The following is a 24,028-nucleotide window of genomic DNA, read 5'->3' on the forward strand; positions in this document are numbered from 1 at the left end:
ATATAGCGCTTGCTACTCATGATGAGGTGTTGAAGTGCTTTTCGGAGGGTAGAATGCTACTCCAGAACCCAAACCGGATTAGTGGGGAATTAGTATAGAAAAATATTAAATCAATTTGAGCGGTGGACATGTTAGTCTGTTATTTGGATTGAAAGGGAATAGTTGAGGGATAGAAGAGGGAAGGGTCTAGAAAGTTTGTTTGTTTGGAGTTGATGGCAGTAGGAGGAGGTTTAGGAAAAGTAAAGGAAAGGTGGAGGGTGCAGAGTCTCTGGAAAGGGTTTAGAAAGGCATGTTAGGAAGATCTGAATAGTAAGAGGTATGAGATGATGCAAGGAGGCGTAAAGGAGGTTAGAGTGTAGAAAGGGTTATTTTGGGGATCATAGTGGAATGGGGCTTGGGATGAATGACAGATGAATTAGGGTATATATTGAGAGTATAGGTTGAGAAATAGGGTACTCCATTGGAAAGAGTAGTAGAATGAGGTTTAAGATGAGTCAGAGGATATACTGTGAGAGATATAGGGTGAGACATGGAGTAGTCCATTGGAGATGCCGAATTAGAAGCAAAGTAATAAATATAAAGATACACAAGTACATGGAAGGTATATATGTGTAAGCAAGGTAAAATATGTAGATTTAGGTTGTATTAAATAAACTCAAACTTACAAGTGTTGCTTTCCTTTTTTTTGTAATTCAGTAGTCAAGCAATTGCAGATGAACAGTTAAGATAAAAGATTTACTTATTTATGCAGTCACATATATGCGAACCGACTTGCCACCAAGCCCAGTGCTCCAAGCAATCCCTGGCGAACACCTGGGGATGAGGCGTTCCTTGTGCTCTATGCCCAAGGTTTCATAGCTACCTTTGCTTCCTTCTAGCATGCTGATGAGGGGAAAAAATAAAAGCGGTTTACGTGCTTGTCCTAGTTTTCCATATGCCACAGGTTAGGACTAAAGATCTGATGATGTCTCTTACCCTATGTCGGTTGTCTCTGGACAGACCTCTCTCCTATGGATTCACCAGAACTTCTAATCAATTATGGTCTCTGCTCACCATTCTTTATTGCGCAGATAAATCTGTTCAGGCTGAGGTACTTCCTTGACACCATGACTACATCAGATCTGCCCCCTCACAATGGGCCACCAAGGGTCACATAATGGCTCCCTTTACACAGCCACCAAGTAAAGAGTTGATATAAAATGGTGGAAGGGAAGGTGAGTTGGAAACCCCTGCACAGAGCGGGTTTCCAGCTACTTTTTGGAGGTTCTAAGCAGCTGATGTCCCATTAGTGGGTGTAAAAACACGCAAGGAAATCATTGTCAACTTCAGCAAGCCATTTATTTAGGATGTTGGGAATTATTGTTGTGGGAAACCTATTCGGGAAGAGTTTGATGTTGTCCTTGAGGTCCAGAGTGAGGCTCCAGCCTTGTTGCAGAGTGCAGGTGTACTTCTTAAAAACAGAGTAGTGCATGGTTGTTATAGCTTTGCTTTTTTAATACGTACTTTGAGACAGTCCACGGTGATTACAACTTTCTCTTATATAACCTTTTGTGCTCATCATGTTGGTGGTTCATGAGGCAGTGATTATTCTAAATCTTTCTGCTGAAAAGGGAGTGATATGGTTCATATGGAGGAGGAAGCACATTCGGAGTGAGAGGGGTGCTAGTAGAAGGGATTTTATCCAGGAGCTTGTGTGGCTTACGAACCACTGCCCAGGATCAGAGAATGCTCACAACATCTTATTCTGGGTAGCATACAATAACTGCAGTAGCTCCCGCTCAGGAGTGTCACACCCTAAGATAAGTCAATATGAGCTGGCTCTACAGGTTCTTTTGAAAATGTGTTGGTTTAAAGACAGGGGAAATTTGAGGTCTCTCATTCCAGTTAAGCAGAGATACCTAAATGTGATTAGGTTGGCGTTATTTATTGCAGGTGTGAGGACACAACAGCACTTCTTCCTCCAAACTGCTGGAAAGTTCTCTCTTCACTGAAGGAAACCGGCACATTTTTGCTCATCAAAAAGTAAAAATGAAAATGTCCAAGTCCCGGTGAATACGTGGTTTAGCTTCTGTGCACAAGACTCTTACTGACTACACCAGACTGGCTCTTTGTTCTCTATGAAGCGGATGCATATGTTATGACATCTATGTACTTATTCCTACAGACCAGAGCTGTCCAGTTTAGGTCAAACCGGATCATACCCATGCCAGACGTCTTTAATATTCACACCAGATACAGATAAATGTCATTCATCTAAATGGATCTTATTTACAATGCCTATGTTTAGCATTAAAATCTTGAATATTCCAGGCTCTCCTGGCTCTTCGAAAGCAGGGGCGCTCTAAAATAATGGGAAGACGGTCAACCATTCCAAAAAGAACAAGGAAGAGGGGTGCTTACTGATGAGCCTTAAGCGCCTTCGTTAATCAAATTAGGGAGATAGGAGCATAAGAGGGCCCACTCTGCGTCCAGAGGACGTACTCAAGCAATCAAAGGAGAGCGGACCACATCAAACACCATGCCAGAGCCCCGAGGCCGCCGCCCCGCAGAAACCCCCCAGCACCACCCTCCTCCAACATTAAGCAAAAGGTTTGTCCCTATCGCAGGAATTGAATTCCAGATCCCGGCTAGGTGCCCTCATGAAGGATTGTGACAGAATGATAGATATACTTTTCAAAGAGAAGGTGTTGTCAGTACTTCACAGAGAACTTATGCCTCTAAACTTCAAAGCATATGGCTACGCCTTCTGGCCCTGGTGCAAGGGTTACCCACTGATCATCTTTGCACAGGTGTAGTAGCTGTTTGTGAGTGTACAGTAAGGTTTGCAGATTTGCCACTGGATAAAGCGTGTGGCGTTTAGCACATATTACTTGGTGCACTGCAAATCCATGGCAATCACACTCCTGTTCTTTCATTCTTTAACATGTCTCCGCTATGGCTGCCAACTATGCTGCTTGGTAAATGGTGCCGTCCTGTAAACCACTGCAGGACAGCCTCCTTTACTTGAAGTTTTGTTTATTTTGTTGCTTTTTGATTGTGATGCTTATAATTTAGTTTGAGAGTTCTGGACATAGAAGAAAGACAAAGGTATAAGAATATATATTTTAGCCATGCAGTCTGTTTTGCAAGTGGATTAGCTATGTGTTTACTTCCCATTCAGCCTCATTCACTTCTGTAGATGCTTTTATGATCCACAGGGAGATAAAATTATGAGACCCATCACTGCTTGAGTATCTGACTGGAAGGGACAATATCAGATTAGATTTTAGGTTTTCACGTACAACCCTAGCTAGGTTATAAAAGGCCTACAAGATGAAGAAATGGGTGAGGATGGAGAGATAAAAGGGACAACAGTTTTAAGGAAAGCTAGAGGAATTATTTTCATTTAAGGTTTTCCTGCCTATCTCCAGTCCTGGAGTCCTCAAGCTCTTAAATATAGAGACAAGGCCAAGTGTGGTTCACTGTGACCTAGAAAAGAGAGGCGTGTGCTGAACTAATTCATTTAGGAGTTTTTTCTTTGTCTTAGAAGGTACTCAAATGCAAAGATTGTGAAAGAATGCAGCAGTGGGTAAACATGGAATAGTGAGTGTAGCAGTGAAGTTGATGCAAGACTATTGGCAGGCGTACTCCTTCTGTGCAGCTCTTACATCATACAGTAGCTTTGTGCGAAAATAAATGAATTTACCCTTTGCATATTGTGAAGGCATCTCTTTAGACCTTCATGCGGGTATGGATTTTAGAGTCTGAAAGTCCCGACCGTAGTGTTTTCTTACATCCATTAAGTGTGTGTACCTTAAAAGCACACTCCTGTGGTTGAAAAGATGCTGTGATTTGATTTGCACCTGAAACGTTTTGAAGAAAGTTTAGTACACTGAAAAGATTTTCCATGTCTAAGTTTGCATCTTCATGCTTTCTCCTACTAAGCGTTCTGTGGTCTGGTTTTCTGTATAGGATCGTGGCTACTTTGAGGAGCTGATTTCACTGCTGGAGGCTGCTCTGGGCCTGGAGCGTGCCCACATGGGTATGTTCACCGAGCTTGCCATCTTATACTCCAAGTTCAAACCTCAGAAGATGCGCGAGCATCTTGAACTCTTCTGGTCCCGAGTAAATATTCCAAAGGTAAGGAAAGCGAGGGTGTATATGTCTTGTTTGTCCCTTTGTTCTCTATATGAATCTTCCGTTGTCCAGATTTCACATTTCTTTCAATGCCCGTCTTTCATCACTGATGCCTCGCGTTCCTTGGTACTAATGCACCGGTCACACAGGGTGTCTAGGATTTCGATTTGGTTCTTGACTCAAGTTTGATGGTTTAAGGGTGCACGGTATAAGATTACCAGACACAGTGGGTGCTTTACTCGTTCGAAAGAGGTTTGTATTCCTCCAGCTGGTGTCTGAGTGCATGAGGGGACTGGTTGAAGAGTGTGGACAGTAGGGAAAGTGTGCATGGGCTCAGTAGTTCCCACTGACTCTGTGCTGCACGCTAATGCCCTGTGTTCTCATGGATGGTTTATAATATGCAGGGCTTGACAAATCCACTCGCCCGCTCGCATTTGCGAGGTAGAATTAATGAGGACGAGCTATTTTTAGGTCCTACTCGCCCTTTCTGGCCAGTAGGAAAACAAACTAACTTTTGTCCTCTGTCTTTAAAAACGGAGCAAATGTGACAAGATAACAAGATTTAAAGGCATTTTTATTGCTCACAAAGCAAATGAGCAATAAAGATGCCTTTAAATCTTGTTAACTTGTCACATTTGCTCCGCTTTCAGAGACGGAGGTCAAGTACGTTGCAGTTAGGTCGAGGAGATTTTTCAAGGTACTAGACCTGCAGGACTAGTACCATTTTTCGGATTTTTCGAGCCCTGATATGACCATGTATTCCTCTGCCTAGTTCTAGAGTAGTGGTGAACGTTAAATCCCTTTGCTCTGGTTCATCGTATGCGAACCCTGTGTAACTGTCTGCTGTGACTTAAGTTTACACTAAATAGCTGTGTACTCTTAATCTTTATGCTTTGATGTTTTTCCATCTCAGACTTGTCCAGGAGATAAATACTGTGGTGTGTTGTGTTTTCTAGGTTCTCAGAGCAGCCGAGCAGGCTCATCTGTGGGGCGAGCTAGTCTTCCTGTACGATAAGTACGAAGAGTACGACAATGCAATAATTACCATGATGAATCACCCTATTGATGCCTGGAAGGAAGGGCAGTTTAAAGACATTATCACTAAGGTAAGGGTGTAAGCAGTCCTGCACATTGATACTTGCAACATTAAGTAATCGGATGACTTACCGTGGATGGTGTTGAATCAAAGGAGGTCCGTGAAATGCTAGAGAATTAAGGTCCACAACATACTTATAGCAATGAGTAACTGAAGCCAAGGCTCCAATAAGGAACAATTGCATTCCTGTTTTTCAAATGCTCATATTTTAAAGAGGAAGCGGCAGCCAATTTGGAAGTACCAACAAATGAGCTCACAAAGGCACATTTTTATCAAAGTACAAATTAGATCCATAGAAGATTTTAATGTAATGCCTAAAAAATTAAAATGAAGTTCCGGTTGAGGTGGGAAGTCCATATCTAAAGTATTCCCATAATCCATGCTTTGACCCACAAAGGCTGTAATTACTGACGTCTGGTCACTCAGGAACAAGCAGGCTGAATCCTGTGAGATTTTGAGGTTGTTAAAAACAAGATGATACAGCTTTCATCGACAACCCAAGAGTGATCGTTTCAGGTCAGGTTTGAAACCACTGTTCAGAATCTTATCAAAGATGAAGCAACTGCCCAGGTCCTGAGGCCAGAACATATAAACACAGACGTGCTTGCGATTTGTATTGTTTAAGAGGTAGTAGCTGAATTAAGTTTTCGTTGTTCACTATGTAGTACTTAAAATACTAAAACAACTTACCCGGCCACCCCTACAGATCGGGAAGGATCTAGTTGTAATCATGACATGTAGAATTGAAGTCCATTGGACTAACGGGAAGCTCGGTAAAGATGTTAAATACACCTGGGACAGTGAGTAGCCCTGCGGGACACTAGATGTGACTGACTGGGATCCTGGATTTAAGTGAGCATGGCAAGATGTAAAAGGCCTACTAGTGTGAAGAGATGCATGACGTAAACAATGTTTGAGCTTTTCCTCTGATGCTGATGGAGCACAATAGTAGATAAGGATGTCCTGATCCATATTGTTAAAGGCTCCCAACAGGTAGATAGAGACTAGGACAGTAAGCTGTCATCCTGTGCCACAATGCCAATTCCTTCCAGGGTGGAATATGAAGATGACAAGGTTCCTTGAAGACATACAGGCGTTCCTGTCCCCTAGTGAAGTAATGTTGAGTATGTGCGACTGCCTAATTTGCTTAAAATGGTTTGGTAATAGAACCAGAGTGGGTGCATCTAGCTTTGTGTAAATGTTTATTAGGCAGTTGAGTAAGGAACAATATGACAAATTAAAAACATGAAGCGAGCAATGGAGCAAGTTGAGGGTAGTACAGACGCAACATTTGTTTGGTGACTTTGGTGCTCTTAGATCATACCTATCTGTCTTCTCCAGTGCTGCATTTGTTCAGTTATCACCTGGCTCAGGATCTGGAAACAAAGTTGGATGCGGAGCATACTCTCATGAGGGTCACGTATAACTATGTAGGAGAAGATGAACCCTCTTCTCGTTTTCTGCCACATCACCTCTACCAGCTCGGTGATGTGCCGTCTCTGATCCAGCCACAGGGTGGCACCTGTTCCTAGTATTGATAACATGAGATCACTCTTACAGTTAGAGTACTGTAGTCCTCGTGAAACTGGTATGTGTTGATTTTATTTTTGATTTTTCATTACTGAATGATAGATTGTACCTCTAAAGCCATGTTCTAGTGCTGCACGGAACAATAAAAGTGGCACATATGCGACACAAGCTAAGTAGCTCACCCAGACAGCAGTTTGTACACTTTATCCCTGTGAAATATAGGTTCTGTCATCCTAATACTGCTGCAAAATACTCAGAAGAGCTTTACTAATTTTAGACCACTAGTATTATGTGGGAAGGAGAGCTAAATTATGTGACAGTGTGTCAAAAAGACAAATTATGTGGTCTCTGATAGTAGTTTCATCCGTTTGAGCTAGATTTTGTTGTGTGAAATCTGCAAATTATATCGCTAGTTCAACCAAATCCATACTTTTGAAGTGAATGCTGTAGCCATATAATCACTTAAATCCACTGGCCCTCCTCATTGTTCACTATTTTATCAACAAATCAAGAAACGTTAGCAACAAAAAAATCTAATTTCAGTGAGTGCCCGTTGTGAGATGCCCTTTGAAGACAGCCACTTTTTCAAGCTAACAATAATGGAGGGTTTCGTTAGAGTAGAGGAAGAATTGGCGCTCAAACGTGTGCGTCGTGGGTGTCACTAAAATTGAGTAAGAACGATGCTAACAGGTCAGGGGAAACAAACCCAAAAGAAACAGCCCCTGCAAGTGTGTGGGTCGAAACCCGCACCATAAAATAGAAGTAAGGTCCTGTGCACACGTATTGGAATAATGGTAAAGGTGTACCCGATAGGTAATGGCACAGATATCAAAATGTTCTTGTTTTTGAAATTATGGAGGTCGACATCAGGTGTATCATGTGCAAGGATCTTTTTATATATACTAATCCAGATCAATACAGAGTGAAAAACAAACCAGCCGACACGTGTTTCGTCACAACGTATTACACTTGTGACTCTTCAGGGCTGTATGTCAAAACATGGTGGTTCTGTAGCCGATGAGCCGGTGTTCAATCGGTCCGGGTCGTGGTACGGGTATTATTGCAAGAAAAGGGCGGAATGTGGGAGGAAATCCTCCCATGTGTCCCCCAGCAAAACGGGGAACCAGAAAAGACGGGTGCGTCTTTATGCTTGAAATAAGTCTCAATGCGAGGATCTCGTGTGATCAAGCTAACTACCCAAAAAGGAACATGTAATATATATTCTTAAAAACATAACCCTTAACATCTGTATGGTCCAATAGAGATCTCTGGGTTTTGGTTACATTTACAAAGTACTCTGCCTGTGGCGTTGTGGTGCACCATGTCACAAGAACTCCTCAGTGGCAGTATTGGACTATACTGCACATTTGCCTGTTATTTATTCTTCACATTTCCCCAGACAAATACTTTTCCAGAACTCCACATCTGGCTCCACCAAAGTATTGGTTAGTTAGGGTGTGAAACCTGCTTGCCTCCATTGGTACTTCTACCTCAGATTGCTCTCCTCTTGAATCTTTCTTCTTTTCTCCGCCTCTTCCCTTGAAAGAGAGACTCCATTGTTTGGACCCCGTGAAAGTGATGAGCTTTTGCATCGTCTGATAGACTTCTAACCACAGATTCCTCAACTTGTGAATTTCCTGAGGCGTCAGACTGGACCCAGAAACATTTACTAGCAATTCCCTTGCATACGGGCAGGTGGCATTGCGTGGCTCTGAGACTAATCGGTCCCATCTCGAATGCCATGTCAGCACCCCCATATATGCTGTACCTCCACCCGTTAGTGTTAGTTCATTTATGTTCTGCACCTTTAAGCACAGATCTAAATCTTAGAGTCCTGTCATTCTGACTGTCTTGTTTCTCTCTAAAATTGCAACAAAGCAACTAGTTTTAAGCTGTGTTTTGCTGACTGACACTCACAACATGTGCCACAATATGTCTCTTGTGCCTCAGCCGCAAAGATGACTGGTGTGTAAAAATTAACTTTAAAATTATCCACAAAGTGAAATGCTCTGAACTTCGCAAGTTGAAGCCAAAGAAATCATCTGTCCAGTGCACGAACGCGCTTTTAATCCCAAGACTTCTCCTGTAACCAGTCGTCATTGAGGTCACAGGGTACAAGTAAACTAAAAAAGGCCAAGAACCATAAAAAGTCCAGGCATTGGTCTCAATCGCACACCGCTTAATTGTGCGATTCCACATGCACCTCTAGGCTGCAGAATTGGTCCTCCATATCAAAACCAAATTCCAGCCCAGTGTGCCTAGAATTCCCCAGGCCATCCGCGACGCCGCAACAGCTTTAAAGCTGAATTAGGATCTAGGCACCCTTTTTGGTGCCCCACCTGGGTCACTCAGGCATGCCTTTAGGCCCCAAGGACCCGAGGGGGCCTCCAGTCGGGTTACTGTAGCTAATATCTGTCCCCAAAGCACACTGTGCCCCTCCAATTTTGATTCAAGGTCAGACTTTTTTTGTTTTCTTCCTCAGTTGTCTCTGCCTACTCTGGCCCTGGTGCCATGGCAGAAGCCACTGTTTTGGGCATCGATGGCTGAAACAAAGCAGATCATTTTTATCAGACTCGGATACCCCTCCCATTCCACCCTGACCTTGACAATATACCCAATCAGAATCTGACACGTCTCCCACTATGACGAGGGGAACAATGATGATGGCCCAAAAGATGACTAATGTAATGTATCTGATGACCTTCAGGATGCCCCAGGTCAGAATACATCCTCGGATATTGACCTCTCATCCCTGACCCAGGTTGTGCAACAGAACCATCAGCCTCATTTGGTGATCAGAATGTTTTGGACCTCACTGAGGTGAAAACAAAGGTACTAACTAAGGTCCTCAGCCCTAGACAAACAAACCAAGAACCTCTTTTACCCTTTAATAAGACCCTGATTGTCTTAATGGGCACTTGAGCGAAACCAGGATCTTGCCCCCTAGTGAACAGGCAAGTGGCCAGGGACACAGACCCGCTCCTGTAGATCTAAGTTTTCTCCTCCATCTAAATGTTCTCCTCCAGCACATTACTTCAAATAGCTTGGTGGTCCAAGAGTCCATAAGGTGCCTAAACCCCAATTAATTCCCCACAACACCAGCAGACAGAGTTTAAACGGATGGTGACATTCACCAAATGAATGTTCTCCACCCCCAGCGTCTCCCTCAGGTCCATAAATACCTTTTGCCTCCTGGGCAGGTACTTCCACACTTTGTGGGACAGAGTGGTGGACATCTTACCAGCTGTCCCAGGGGAAATCCAACCACCATTACAGTGTTTGATTTTGGATGGTCAGGACTCAACAAAGTTGGGATACCAGCAGAGGCAACACCAATATGTGCCTCAGCAGCAACAGGCTTCTCAGCCCTTTCGGAGAATAGGCTGACAGTGCCCAGGCCCAAAGTACTACATGCTACCCAGCTCAATGGCTGCCTCTCTGGGGTATCTGCATCCTTCATCCCAGCCCCCCTCTTCTAAGTTCCCTAGATCCCTTTCCCATCTCTCCTTCAGTGCTGCCAGGAAGGTTTTTACTGTGTGCTGCTATAAGTGTCTTTTATATCTGGCAGATTACATGTGTCATGAGCGGGGCTGCAAGAAGTCTATATTCTCAAGGGGTCTCCTCTATTTGTTTCAATTTATCCCTGTATCACGTGGGAGCGCAGCATAGTTGTGTGTGCCGGAATTGTTGACTGTTGAGTTTGTTTTGACCCTGGACTTCCCGGAAGAAGAGCATCTCCTGGGAACCCAGACATCCTCCACCCTTGCAGAGCACAGCAAATCCTGTTGTTTCCAGATCTCCAGAGATCAGAGCTCTTTCAGCTCGTCTGAGTCCCATGGGGGCGTTTCCAGCTTTGCGCTCCCCTCCCAAAATGTACTGCATGTTGCTCTCCTCCATATAGCAATTACTAAGTCACTCGGGAACAACCTACAGATGTATCCCCCGAGTCCATTGCTCACCTGTCTGCCTGCACTGCTGGTCGGCAAACATCCCTTTATTAACCACTTACAGTTGGATCAACCAGTAATATGGCTGCAGGTCGAATGAGTGTGATTCCTCTGTTGTATTGACCCCTTGATAAGGTCGTCAGCGCTATTCTAGACCCCCACACCCTTCCAGAGCAGTGTGTGTGTGTCGCTGTTTCCACTGAGCGAAACATTTTATTTGGGACCTCAAACATTATGTTCTGAGGTCCGTAGAGGAACTCGGGCAGCAGCACTATTTTATGAAGGGCGGCCCTGCCTAGTAGTGAAAGAGGGCAACTTCTCCAATGTTCCACAACTCCCCTGTACTCATCTAGAATCCACCCTAGGTTTTGCTTCTAGAACTTGGCTGGGTCAGGTGTTACCTGGACCCCCTGATGCCTAAATCCTTTCTGTGCCCATACCAGGGGAACATCCCAGTCTGTTGGCGGCCTCCACTGGGTGATCGAGAACGCCACAGATTTGTGTCTGTTGATCTGGACTCCGGAATATACTCCGAAGGTCTCCCCTGATCTGCTCCTCTATCCTCACCCAGCAAGCCAAAGACTCGAGCACCAAGGCAAACAGCAGGGGAAACAGAGGGCATCCTTGTCTGACCCCCATTTCTAGCCGGAGCACACCTGATAATGCACCGTTAGCCCTCACCCTGGCTGCTGGATCTTTAGATAGTAGGTGTATCCATGACAAGAAGCTGGGGCCAATACCCATCTTCTGCAAGGTGGCTAACAGATAGGGCCACACTATTGAGTCATAAGCCTTCTCAGAATCCAAGGACAGGATGATCGACGTTTTTGGTATTAAATGGCACCTGGTGAGGCAACCAAGTAATCGTTGAAGGTTGTGGCATGTTTACTTTAAGGGCTTAAAGCTGGACTGGTCAGGGGCTACCAGTTCATCAATGAGTTGGGAAGACGCTAGGATCTTTACCAGAATCTTAATCTCTGTGTTGAGCATTGTAATAGGCCTTAAGGAGGAGCATTGCTCCACTGGCTTGCTATGTTTGTGTATAAGGACTATGGTTGCGGATCAGATCCATCGAAAGTCGTACCCTTGTCTATGGCCTCAGAAAACATGTCCTGGAATGGGCCTGTCAGCATTACCCCCTCCACGTTTAAGATACACTGGAGGGAACCCATTTGGGCGTGGGGTCTTTCTCTCTTAAGTTATGAAATTGATTCCCCTAACTGTGCCTCCTCCAATTCCCAGTCAGTCATCGCTCCATTGTCTTTCTCTAGGACAGGCATAGGAATATCCGCAATAAATTTCTCTAGCTCCTCCAGGTCCTCCCTGCTCCATGACTTGTACAGCTCGGCTACATGTAGCGTGAATGTGAGCGATCTCTGCCGCCCTGCTAATTAGCACTTCCTCCATGGTTTCTAGCATTCTGATCCACCTCGTCCCTCTTCGAGTTTTCCCAACCATGCCATCCGTTTCCCCGGCTTGTTCTAGACTTCGTACAGTCTGTGTTGGTGTGCTCTGTATTATGCCTGTGCTTTAGCTTCTGGTAGTAATTTGAACTCCTCTCTAGCTGCATGCACCTGGTGCTCGAGTAGTGTGGTGGGTGGAGGGAGGGGGGGTCTCAGCACATTGAGCACCTAGAGCGCCTTTAGCTCTCGCATCCTGGCCCTCTTTTTCCCTGTGGTATGTGAAATCAACAGCCCGCTTGAACGGTCTTCTATGCATTCCGAACTACTATGCTAGATGAGACTGACTGCATGGTCTTTAAATAATGCTCTGTGCCCTCTGACATGAACTTTTTGGTGTTCCAGTCCATAAGCTCCCACGGGTCTAATCTCCACTTCTACCGTTGTCGGGGCCCTAGTGGGACAAACTGTGTGCACATTGGGGCTTGTTCTGATATTCTCCTGGCATCATGGAATCTCTGTCTCTGCGTGTCTGGTGCTAGGAATTAATCTTGCTTGGACATCGAACTGGAGTTTCTCAATATGTTAAAGTATTGCCGGATCCTGAATTCTCGTCCCACCACAGGTCTACGAGATCCATGGATGTGGTGAAAGAAAGCAATCTGTTATCTCCCCCTGACCCCACCTCTCCTTCCCTGTGTGAGCCCCTGGAAATTATGCCCTGGTCTCCCCTCGTGGTGAGGGTAAAGTCTCCCCTATGCAGGTCAGGTAGTCCCGCGTACTTGTCAGCCAATCTCCCATTTGTCCCAGGTTAGTAATCCAGGGGCAAGTATCATGAAGCTACCATGAGTTTCTACCCATTCCATTCTGCACGTCAGCTGTGCAAAGCAGCCACCTCGGTCTGTTCATGTGTCTGTGATAGTTAGGAGGAGCGATTTGCGAGCTAGGATGCAGACCCCCTGGGTGAAACTAGAATGCACCAGGGTCCAGTATCTTCCCCGTCTGAGGTATTTGAAATGGTTCTCCACCAGGTATGTCTCTTGTTGCAAAATGAGGTCCTGGTTGTGTCTGAATAGGAACTGGGACACCAACCCTCTCTTCAACTTGTTGCCCAGCCCATTCACATTTCACAAAAGGAGTTCAAGAGTTGTTCCTTTAGGTTCTGGTCTTTTCTGCATCCTGTTCATGCTGGGGTGTAGTAAAGTGTGTGACCCTGCTCCCCCCTCCCGCCTCCGTGTTTACTGGCTGCTGTAGCAGACAATACCAAACCCCCCCCCAGCCCCCATAACTCCCTTTCCTTGGGCTGCAAGTTTGTAAACTAGCCTCCACCCAAATGCCCGAAATGCTTGTTACACACCCCTTCGTAATCTCAAACCTGCTTGTGTTCTGCCTCGGCTCCTTAACTCTCGAACTCTGCTAACAGGAATTGGTCACTGTCTGAGATGGCGTCTGTTGTTCCTTGCCTCTGAACACTCCATCGTTGGACTGCCATCCCCTCTCCCAAAGTACAGTGAGCCTCAGAGTTTAATCAGGGCGGCCTCAGTCCATATCACACCATTCTATCTTGCATCTGATGGCGGTGCCGTCCCCTTGCTCTCTGCCTCTCGGACCTGGCTCCTCCGATGCGCTTCCCCTTCATACTCATCCGTTCTCCACTGACCTCCTGCCTCTCCCAGGCTTTTTGTGGTGATTCAAAAAACCAAGAGCTCCCCTCTGCCAAGACCTTTAAGTGCTCCAGGAAAATCATCATGTATTGCAGGGTCTGCCTGTGAAGCTGTGCCTTCACCTTATTAAAGGAACTGCATTGGGCTTAAACTGCCTGGCTGTAATCCGGGAGATCGTTATTGAGTGATTTTCATATTATGTGGGACTTTGCCAGCGAGCCGCTCAAAGTTTGCGTTGCTGTTCCTAAAGTTGAGAATGCGGGCCAGGAGGAGTCATGATCTGACTCCAGGTTTTGCCAGGGCCTCTGGCACCCGATGTGCTTGCTTTACCTCAAAATGCAGTGAGAAGTCTCATGGTTTGATTGTCTGTATCACCAAATTCTCCACAAAGATCTCCACATCCGTGCCCTCTGCTTTTTCCAGTATGCCTACCTGGCACACATTATTGCGCCTGGACCATTGCTCAGCAATGGACATGGCATATAGTTGGTGGGCTCTGTCCTTCAACTGTCACACCACCACTTGCAGGGTTTGAAGGTATGCCAGAGTCAGTCAGTCAGGTATAGCGATGGGGATGGTGCTGCCACGGGGCATCGGTGTTGCCAGGAACTTCCATACAGATGTGGGCACTGTGGAAGGTCTTGATATCCCCAGTGGCACCGCTCTGGATTTAGCACCGGATTCAAGATGCCCGACTGGTGCGGAGGGCGAACCCACCATTATGAATCCAGCGAGGGCCCCTCCCGCGGGGCACATAGGCGCACCAGAGAGGCCGAGTCGCCCAAACATGATGTGCATGACCTTATAGAACTCTTTCAGTTCGGCGGGGGTCGCTTCGCCTCTGGGAAAGTCAAGGAGGCGTTGAGTGGACCCTGACCAGAGTTCCACGGAGGAGTGAGGCCTAAAGTGCCAACATCTGAGGACTTGAACTGGCTGGGTGAAGTCGAAGACTGCTTTGAATTTTTGGACTTCTTCTTTTGGTCGGACTTAACCAACCAATTGGATCGGGGGACCATCTGGAGGGGCTCCATGAGTGGTTATAGGCCATCCGCATGACGTTGGGCGGGGAGGAGTTTGAGGGAACGCTCCCTCAGCGTCTTCATATGTATGACACTGCAGTCCTCACAGGTCTTAGTCGTGGTCCCGTTCCAGGCACCAAAGACAAATCAAGTGTGGGTTTGTCACAGACAAGACTCTAAGCTATATTGCATCCATTTGGACTCCTTGATCGTTTCAGAGACTATGTGCCTGATGCAGAAACGAACTCCAAGAAAAGCATTTTTAGAATTTAGCCAAAAATGGGTCGAAAAAGGGTAACACCTGACTAAGAGTCACATCCAATTTCATGGCCAACTAAGAAACAGCAGCGAAAATCTAAATCTTCTTTATGAATTTCTTCTCTTAACATGATGGATATTGGATCTGTTTTTTGTTCCTCTGTTGTGTATTGGTGCCTGCTTTTTGTGTCTTTGAACTTTTGTATGTTTTATTGTTATTACATTTGTTATATAGAGACTTTACATATCATGTAATTTTTTTAATCTCTTGAGTCTTTAGTTGTTTTCTCTGGGTGATGGCTGTGCCTTTTCCAGTGATTGTATGACATTACCACACGCATTTACCATGCAATGTTTTTACTATGCATATACCTTTTCAATGCAAGCCTTTACTATGCATATACCCTTACCACACGTACCTTTACAACTAAGGTAAGTATATATAATGTAAGTGAGGCTATTTGCCACTCTTTAGGCCCGGTTCTCTGTGGTTCTTCCCACCCCTGGCTGGGTTGATGTGTATCTGGTTTGTCTGCAAGCGCTGGGACGCCCCGTTGCTGGGGCAGCCATGCGCTATATAAGCTACCCTAACATAACATCTGCCTTTGCGAGGCACCACATGGCTTGAAACGTGCTGGTTTCTTAGTGGACAACCTTAGCATTCCAGGAGAAGTATTTCTCAAAGTGTTGACTATCAGTTGAGGAAAAAGGTCAGTCAAAAAAGGACTGACCATAGCTCTTAATAGATAAGCATAAGTGGCGTGAAAAGAATTGACGTCAACAAGCACGGGTGGCCCCTATTTAGCTCTGTGTACATCATGGCGGAGATGACACCGATGCAAAGTCAATGACACCATCCATCGGTGCGCATGGTTACTGATAGAAAATTTCCGGATCCAGTTGGACACCTGATGAATATTGTAAAGTAAGGAATCTGAGGCAAGATAGTCTCTTCAGATAAGGCGTTACCGAAGGTAAGTAACTTCCTAATCTATTCTATTGACTTGGCGTGAGTTTCGCAGATTTGTCATGCACCATCTTGTTGTGGTGTTTTTCCCCAAAGACCAGGTGCTTGGTTCCCCACTGGCTCTAAGAAATTGTAAAATTCTCAAGATACACTCCGCTATTGTTGATGGCCTATGTATTATATGTGGCTGTCAGGCATGCATATAGTCCCTAAGGTCCTGGTCCTGCGTGTTGGGTGGCTCTGCGGCAGTGCACATCTTCCGGCACCTCCAAAAAACCTACAGTGTCGCTAAGACATTGTCAGTATTGTACCTCCACCCGAATCAGACAGCCACAGAAGATTTATGCTGCATCTGCCGAATGTTCACAATAGGGTCAAAATACAGCATTGTGCCTTTCTCCCCACAGCAGCGTCTGATCCCTAGGTGGTCACCTTGCACTTTGATGCCGGGATCCTCTCATCTGCCAGATCTCGCAACATAGCGTCCAAGCCTCCTCCCCCCCACACACACACACACACACACACACACACACACACACCCAGTGCCAGCTTCACCCTCAGATGGTTCAGGATTTCTCTGTTTGGGTCAACTCTTCTCCGTGTTGGTAAACCCACAATATTGGGTGTTTTACGTTCTTCGGGTTCCGCTTAAGGAACCTCAATGAGATGCATTCTGTTTGACATAGGACGTTCTCACTCATCCTGCCTGTCCCATTAATGGTATGAGGGAGAGGTGTCAGAACTGGGCACAGATGATTTTGATTGCACCAGACTGGCCTCGGAGGCTGTGGTATGCATCTGATCAGTGTGTCCTTGTGCCCTCTATTCGCTCTTCCTCTTAGTGCAGATCTCCTCTCGCGGTTAGAGGCACAGGTATTCTACTTGACTCTCCAGAGTCGCCTTCAGGCATGGAGAGTCAGTGGTGCAATTTGAATACCTTCAAACGCGGTGATGGGCGTCATTTTGTAGGCTTCCCATCCTTCCGCAACATTTCTGTACTGTGGACGTTTTGCTTCTTGGTGGGCCAGGGACAGCGCGGCTCCCGTTAAATGTGTCTTTCATTTGCGCTATGCTTTCTTTAGCCAGGCCATGCTGTTGGCACTGTTAAAGGTTACCTCTAAGCCCTTTGGTCTTCCTTTGTTTACCCGAGCAACTTGTTATTTAAATCGCTGATTGTGAGGTTTTCAAAGGTTTGAAATAAATGTATCCTCCTTGACACTTCATTGTGTCTCAGTGGGACCTTAATTTGATGCTTAACTTTTCGATAAGTCCCCTGTTCGAGCCCGTGCATAACTGCCTGTTGTGGCTGTTGATGATAGAACGTTTTCTGGATTGCCTGCAAATCGACTCAACATATTAGCGAGATGCAGGCTTTGTGTGCCTGTCATCCATTTACATCTTTCTTTCTGGAAAAGTTGGTTCGTAGGACAAAAGTTAAATTCCTGCCCGAATTGGTCACTCCGTTTGACGTGGGCCAGTCTATCACCCTGCTTACTTACATTTTATCCACATCCTTCTTCCACCAAGAAGGAGAAAAAGCTCTAACATCTGAATCTCTGCAAGACTTTGAGCTTCTATGTGGATTGGACCCCTGAATGCTGGATTGATGACCAGCTGTTCATTGAAAGTGGTGCCATAAAAGGCTGGGATTCAGATCTGCTGTGCTCTCTTAAGCAAAGAGTCTTCTGAGGGCATCAGGTCCTTTTCCTCCAGGGCCAAAGCTTCTTCAGGGTTTTTCCTTTTCTCTTCATCTGCTCGGCTGCAACAAGGGCTTCTGACCACACCATCACAAGACATTGCTGTCTAGATTAAGAAGTCTGTAGGGATGTCCATTTTGGAAGATCTTTTCTGTCGCACTTCTTGGTTTAACCTTTTCTTTGCACTCACCACTATGGAGGTGGTACTTGGGTATGTATTCAAGAGGTGAGAAATCTGCAGGTATTACTATGTATCAGTATCTATCAGAAGAATGTTACTTACCTTTAGTAACTTACTTTGTGGTGGATACTGTATTTGCTTGCAGGTTGCTCGCCAATCTCGCCTACCTCCCCACCTGAGAAGTGGTTTAGGCCCTTAGTAAGGTCCTCATTTTCAGTATAGTCGGCCTTGTCTCTAACTCTTGGTTGTGGAAAAACAAACCAGGAACATATGTGCGTGGAACTTTTATGTCTTTGGTGATGTCTTGTGCAGGATGCTTCCTGGCGTTGAGCTGGAGCAGAGCACCACCTGCCATTTCAACTCCTACAGATCACGTCTGATGCCTGGAGTAGATTCAAGAGGTGAGTAATCTGCAGGTAGATGGAGAAATCCAGGAGGATTACTCCTAAGGGTAAGTAACTTTTTATTTAGGATTGTTCTCTGTGTATAATGAGAAGCGCAATTAGTCATGTGTTTAGTATCTCTGACACAGTAGGTCAGTGTAGTTTGGTTACTTGCCTTATAATAATCGTTGTATTTGTTGCATGAATTTAGTTATTTGGTCTCCAACCTCTAGCTGCATGTGAATCATCTAGCAACTTGTGTTGCTTTACAATTCTCAGCACAACACACTGTATGACGCGTGATTCTTCGGATTCATTTATTCACAGCACGTAACTGATTTGTAGCTTAGACAGGTTTTTGCAAACCAAATCCTCTGGACTCTTACCCAGTGCCCACCTAATCCCCTCTCAAATTATAATGAAGATACCCTTTAGTCATTTTTGTGGCCATTTTATTTACCAAAATAAATGTAACACTTGAATTAAGCAGAGGAACTGTCTTTAGTGAACCACTCTTCTCTTCCCCTTTTGGGACCCCACTAGGTACGTAGACGACTATTACTAGGTACAACGACACAATTTCAAAATAAATGCATGATGTGGCAACACTGACGGTACTTGTGTTAGGAATTGGAAAATGACGTATTTCTACGCATACAGAAAGCAGAGTCTTGGCTTGTGCTCATGTGTTACACAAAGTTGTTGAATTTGGTTGTTCCCTCTATAGGAAAAAAATATATATATTCTTGGTTTGTACTTGCTATTTCTAACCACTCACATTCCTAACACACCGCTTTACATCAATACCTACAGTGATGTATAGTGGGCAGTAAAAACTATGTGACCTCTATCCTGATAAAGCCATCAACCCTGACTGAGGCTCTTTGAATTCGGTGGTACAGCTTTACAAGAGGAGGAACACAGGATGCTCGACTAGCATCCACCACCTTTTTAACCTTCACATAGGGAGTCTTCAGTAAGACCAGTTGGGTTACGTTTGATTGTATTCTGACGTCCCCAGTGATCCATGATAAGCAAAGAGTAGGGACAGCTTATCAGCCAAAGGTTGAAACAAAAAGGATCACTTCAAAAGAGTCTGACAAACTGCAGGTTTGTTACAGATGGGTTCTATTTAGCCCTTTCTGGATAAGAATGACCTCCTTATTCAGGTTGTGGAGCTAACTCGGTGGTAAAGCATGCCACCATGATGGGGTAGAGTGCAGCATTCTTAAGTAGAGAAAACTGTCGTAGCTGCGCATCACTACTTAGCCTTAATCATTGCGAATCAATCTATTCACGGAATCTGGTGTATATCATACTGTGTTGTACAGAGTCAACCAATAGGACGAGCACACAATAGACCATTAACTAAGTGCTCCCCTCTCGCTTGTTTTTATTTGTATATGCTTTACTTAGCTCTTTGTGCCTCTGATGGGTATCTGTCTTTTTTGCTTACAAAGTGCGCAAATCTTGAAAAGTGTCTGTATAGTTAAGTATTGTCTCATTACTAGGTCATGGTCAGTAAAACATTAAGGTTTTTGCAAGAATCCGGGGAATGACATCTAAGGGCCTGCTTTAGATCTTGGTGGACCGGTTACTCCATCACAACGGTGATGGATATCCCATCCACTGAAATATAAATCCCATTCTATCCTATTGGATTTATATTTCGGCAGATGGGATATCCGTCACCATTGTGATGGAGTAACCTGTCCGCCAAGATCTAACTCAGACCCTAAAACATTGCGACTATTTGTTTGGCTGGTTAGCAGTTTTTTCAATGGAAGTAGAATGTTGTAGTAGTTTGATGCTAAGGAAAATAGTGGCAGTTTGTTGTGATTATCATTATGCACATCGCCGTGGACTATTGATGATTTCAGTGTCCTCGCTCACATCATGAAATAGTTTATAATAAGGTCATTCTGATCACGTCCTTTGGAATTTAAGTGAATATGAATTGGGCCTTTCCCAGTGGAAAATGGCTGATTTCAGTTCTGAGATTCATCATGTCTCTAGCTTCCTCATAAGTTGTCTCTTTTAAACGGATTGCGATGCTGTTTCTGACCCCCAACCTGTCTATTTCTTCCTCCTTTCTCCAACAGGTGGCCAACGTGGAGTTGTATTACAGAGCCCTGCAGTACTACCTCGACTTCAAACCACTCCTCATCAATGACCTGCTGATGGTGTTGTCGCCTAGACTAGACCACACTAGGACGGTCAGCTACTTCTCTAAGGTGAGCATTCAAGGCTGAACTTCTTAACTTTGTAGGATGTTACGAGTGGCTTGGCCTTTTCAATGTAGAAACAAGAAAAGTCAATGAGGTCCATTACACAGTGGCGTAACAATAGCCCCCGCAGCCCCCGCAGAGCGGGGGACCCGAGCTCTGGCTCTTGATAGTGCAGCTCTCCAATTGCCATATTTCTAACCATATACATAGTGGGTTTTGAATCTGCCCCATTCAGCCTTTGACTTTCTTCGACCAACATTTTCATACATTGGCTCGAGACTGTCAATCAAGGCGTGCTTCAACCAAGTGGGATATTAATCTCTAGCATAATGCGAGTTGTTTTTTGGGCGTATCCTTCCACCTCCATTTGGGTGCTTTCATTGAATTACAAGGGACTACTTTACAGCTATTGTCTGTCAGTCTACTCCTACTGGCTTCCTCTTGTGTGCTCTAATGTGCTAACGCTCCAAGTTTAACCGTTTTAAACTGAGATTTCTTGGCTGTGCACATGCTTATTCTAATTGTTTTTAATATAAAAAAAACGTTTTCACTGATTGCGAAGACTTGAAAAGTAGAGTTGCAGAAAAAGGCGTGCATGCTGTGTTATCTTGGATGTTCAGCCTGCTGTTTTCAGTCATTTTAGTGCATTTCCTACTTTTAGACCACATGTACCTTTTTTAATGGACTTACTCCTGTTTTCAACTGCCTAGGTGAACCAGTTACCACTTGTGAAACCATACTTGCGTTCGGTGCAGAACCACAACAACAAAGGTGTCAATGAGGCCTTGAACAATCTGCTGACAGAGGAGGAGGATTATCAGGTGAGGAGAGGTGCAGGATGTGATATGAGATGTGGCAGGGAACTTAGACTTGTCACAGACCCTAGATGATAGACTTAAAGAAGCCTGGTGTCATGGGGGCTTTACGCCCAGCAATCACGGACAAGGCTGAATACATTGTGTAGGGTAACCTGACCCACCTGAAGCCGACATGGAATGCTTTTTGGGGTTTCCCTTTTACCAGAGTCTTAACATTCAGCAACCCAGCATCAATTGTCAGGATTCCACAGCTGTGCACACATTTGAACTTCTTGAGCCTCCCAGTAGGCAGTGGATAGAATAGCACTTAAACAGTGTATTTTCCACCCATGACCTCTGTATGTCAGCTGCCATAGTGGTCAAACACGTGTCCCCTTCATCAGAATCTTTCAGTCCATTCCCAAGCACTGGTGCAGTCTAGGGACCGCACAGCCATCTTTTTAAAGACCACTGTTGACTTATTTAGAAATCAGTTGTTTGATATTTTAGATTGTGTCTTTTAATCAAGACATGCATCGATTCACTTGCTGTATTTCTATACTTCTTGCAGCTCCCTGAAATCCAATCGGTTAATCTCTAAACTAGCTATTTTGTTTGTTGACATTTACTTGTGAAATATTTGATTTGTTTTAATTCAGCATTTTAGTGCCCCATATTTTTATGGCCCATGTATTACTTTGGGGGACAGACTGAAAGTGGTTGTTACAGTGAGTCACTCTCTACCTGTTCTCCATGAAAGATGTGATGGTGTGCTTGACTTTTGCAGGGTCTGCGGGCTTCCATTGATGCTTATGATAACTTTGACAACATTAGCCTGGCGCAGCGCCTCGAGAAGCACGAGCTGATAGAGTTCCGACGAATTGCAGCTTATTTGTACAAAGGCAACAACCGCTGGAAGCAGAGTGTGGAGCTTTGCAAGAAAGATCGCCTTTACAAGGTAAGTTCTGTTTAGGGGTGTTAACTAGATTACTGCCACCACCAGCAGTATATGTGTGTTCGAGGCATGTGGGCTGCTGAATTCATATCTGTGCATAGATCGCCGCCTAGTGTTGGGTCCGGATGTTTGCACGTTGTTGTCCTGGAAGAGTCTTCGAAGTATCCTGAGATAGGTGACTCCTCCCCTGGACTACAGGGTGCATGGGCATCCTCTCCATCCTCAGATTGTTTTTTTTCCATCATTGGGTTCGGATGTGCTTATCTTGACTCAAGTTAGGAAAATCTAGTTTCAGGCCAAAAGGCCTTTAGTTCTCGACGGTACTGTTCCCGATCGGTATCGACAGTTTACAGGCTAGTTTAGCGACTTTAACAACTTTTCGGATCCATTAAATCCGACCATCGACCGAACTTCGACGATGGAATCGAGGACCCCATTCAAGCGGTGTCCTGTTTGCCACGCCAAATACCCCCATATCGACGTCCACCCGGTGTGTAACAAATGCCTCTCACCGGATCATGACGAATCGAAATGCATGGCCTGTGCCCGATTCCGATCCAAGAAGACTCTACGGAATCGACGAGCCGCGCGACTGGAAGCGCAGCAAGCGGCACCAGCCCCGACCAACATCTTCAGCACCGAGGACGAAGATGTCGAAAGCGTGGAAAATACACCCTCCAGCCCCACTTCCGAACACGGTTCCCGATCGGAAGATGTCGATGAAGAGCTTTTTCACAGGGAAGAAGCCGACGATGAGGTAGGAGACTACGACGAGGCCTTAGGGGCCGAAGAAGGTAGCTCCGGTGAGGAGCAAGGCCTACCCGTCCAAATGGAGGATATCCCAGTGAGTCAGTCGACGGCTCCGGTCGAGGGATCGCCTTCGGGCCTTACCCAAGACCAATCCCGCAGTTCCTCGGCCCCGCCCTCTGGCCCGGCCACGGACGTTCAGCGAGAGCCATTGTTACCTAAAAAGACTGGTTTCCCTACCACGAAACCGAAACCAATCATCGCACCGGTTCAACAGAAACCGAAAGTAAAACTGACACTGGTCGGCTCGAGGACCACCACACCTTCGACGCCAGCCAAACCCATCGGTTCCGACCGCACCAAAAGGGACTTCGGTGCCGAACTCGCTGCAGCCGATGTCGGCGCCGACCCAAAAAGAAAATCCATCGGTACCGTCAAAGCGCCAAGGCCCCCGGCACCGAAGCAATCGGCACCAGCCATCAAGGTGAAAATGGCCACTGCATCGCTATCCACCTCAAAGGCACCTACTAAGGTACATTCATCAACGCCGTCGACGGCTACTACCCCTCCTCGGCTCGATGACCCGGTGACTTCGAAGAAGTCCACACCTGCCTCGACGGAACCTCTCGGCGCCAAAGAACCGTCGGCGTTCCAGGTGCAACAAGTGGCAGTGTCCTTGCAACGCATCAGGGAAAAGGCAGCCCTCCAGACCTCGTCGGGCTCCAAACCGAAACGGGCACAGAAGGCACCTTCGGCACCGGCCAACATCACCTTTGGTTTGCGGCCATCCACGGCGCCGAAGATGTTCGAAATCAGAACCCGCGTTACCCAGACAAGGTCCCCATCTACCGAACACTCGACTACTGGGACATCGCCGTCTCACTTCATCGACGCCGACACCGGCAGGCTTATGCTCCGAAAGCGGAAGATCACTTCAGGGCACGCTTTGGACTCTTATAGGATCCCGCTAAAACAAAAAATGCCTGCGTAATCGGAACCAGTTCTTTATGAACGCATCCACACCTCTTACACAGATCCATCAT

At 45.6% G+C, this 24,028-nt stretch overlaps 1 protein-coding gene across 8 annotated transcripts in view; it reads left to right on the forward strand.

Moving 5' to 3' along the window:
• The window catches only part of CLTCL1 (clathrin heavy chain like 1), a 369,670-nt gene that overhangs the window by 245,968 nt on the left and 99,674 nt on the right, over positions 1–24,028 (forward strand). For all 8 annotated transcript variants that reach the window (XM_085634408.1, XM_085634412.1, XM_085634409.1 and 5 more), the window contains exons 25-29: positions 3,952–4,119; positions 5,073–5,222; positions 20,361–20,492; positions 21,197–21,307; positions 22,071–22,241. In XM_085634408.1, the coding sequence (XP_085490534.1) occupies positions 3,952–4,119; positions 5,073–5,222; positions 20,361–20,492; positions 21,197–21,307; positions 22,071–22,241 (732 nt within the window). The remainder of the gene's footprint in view (positions 1–3,951; positions 4,120–5,072; positions 5,223–20,360; positions 20,493–21,196; positions 21,308–22,070; positions 22,242–24,028) is intronic.

Source organism: Triturus cristatus, chromosome 11 (genome assembly GCF_964204655.1).
Source record: "Triturus cristatus chromosome 11, aTriCri1.1, whole genome shotgun sequence".
Lineage (NCBI taxonomy): Eukaryota > Metazoa > Chordata > Amphibia > Caudata > Salamandridae > Triturus > Triturus cristatus.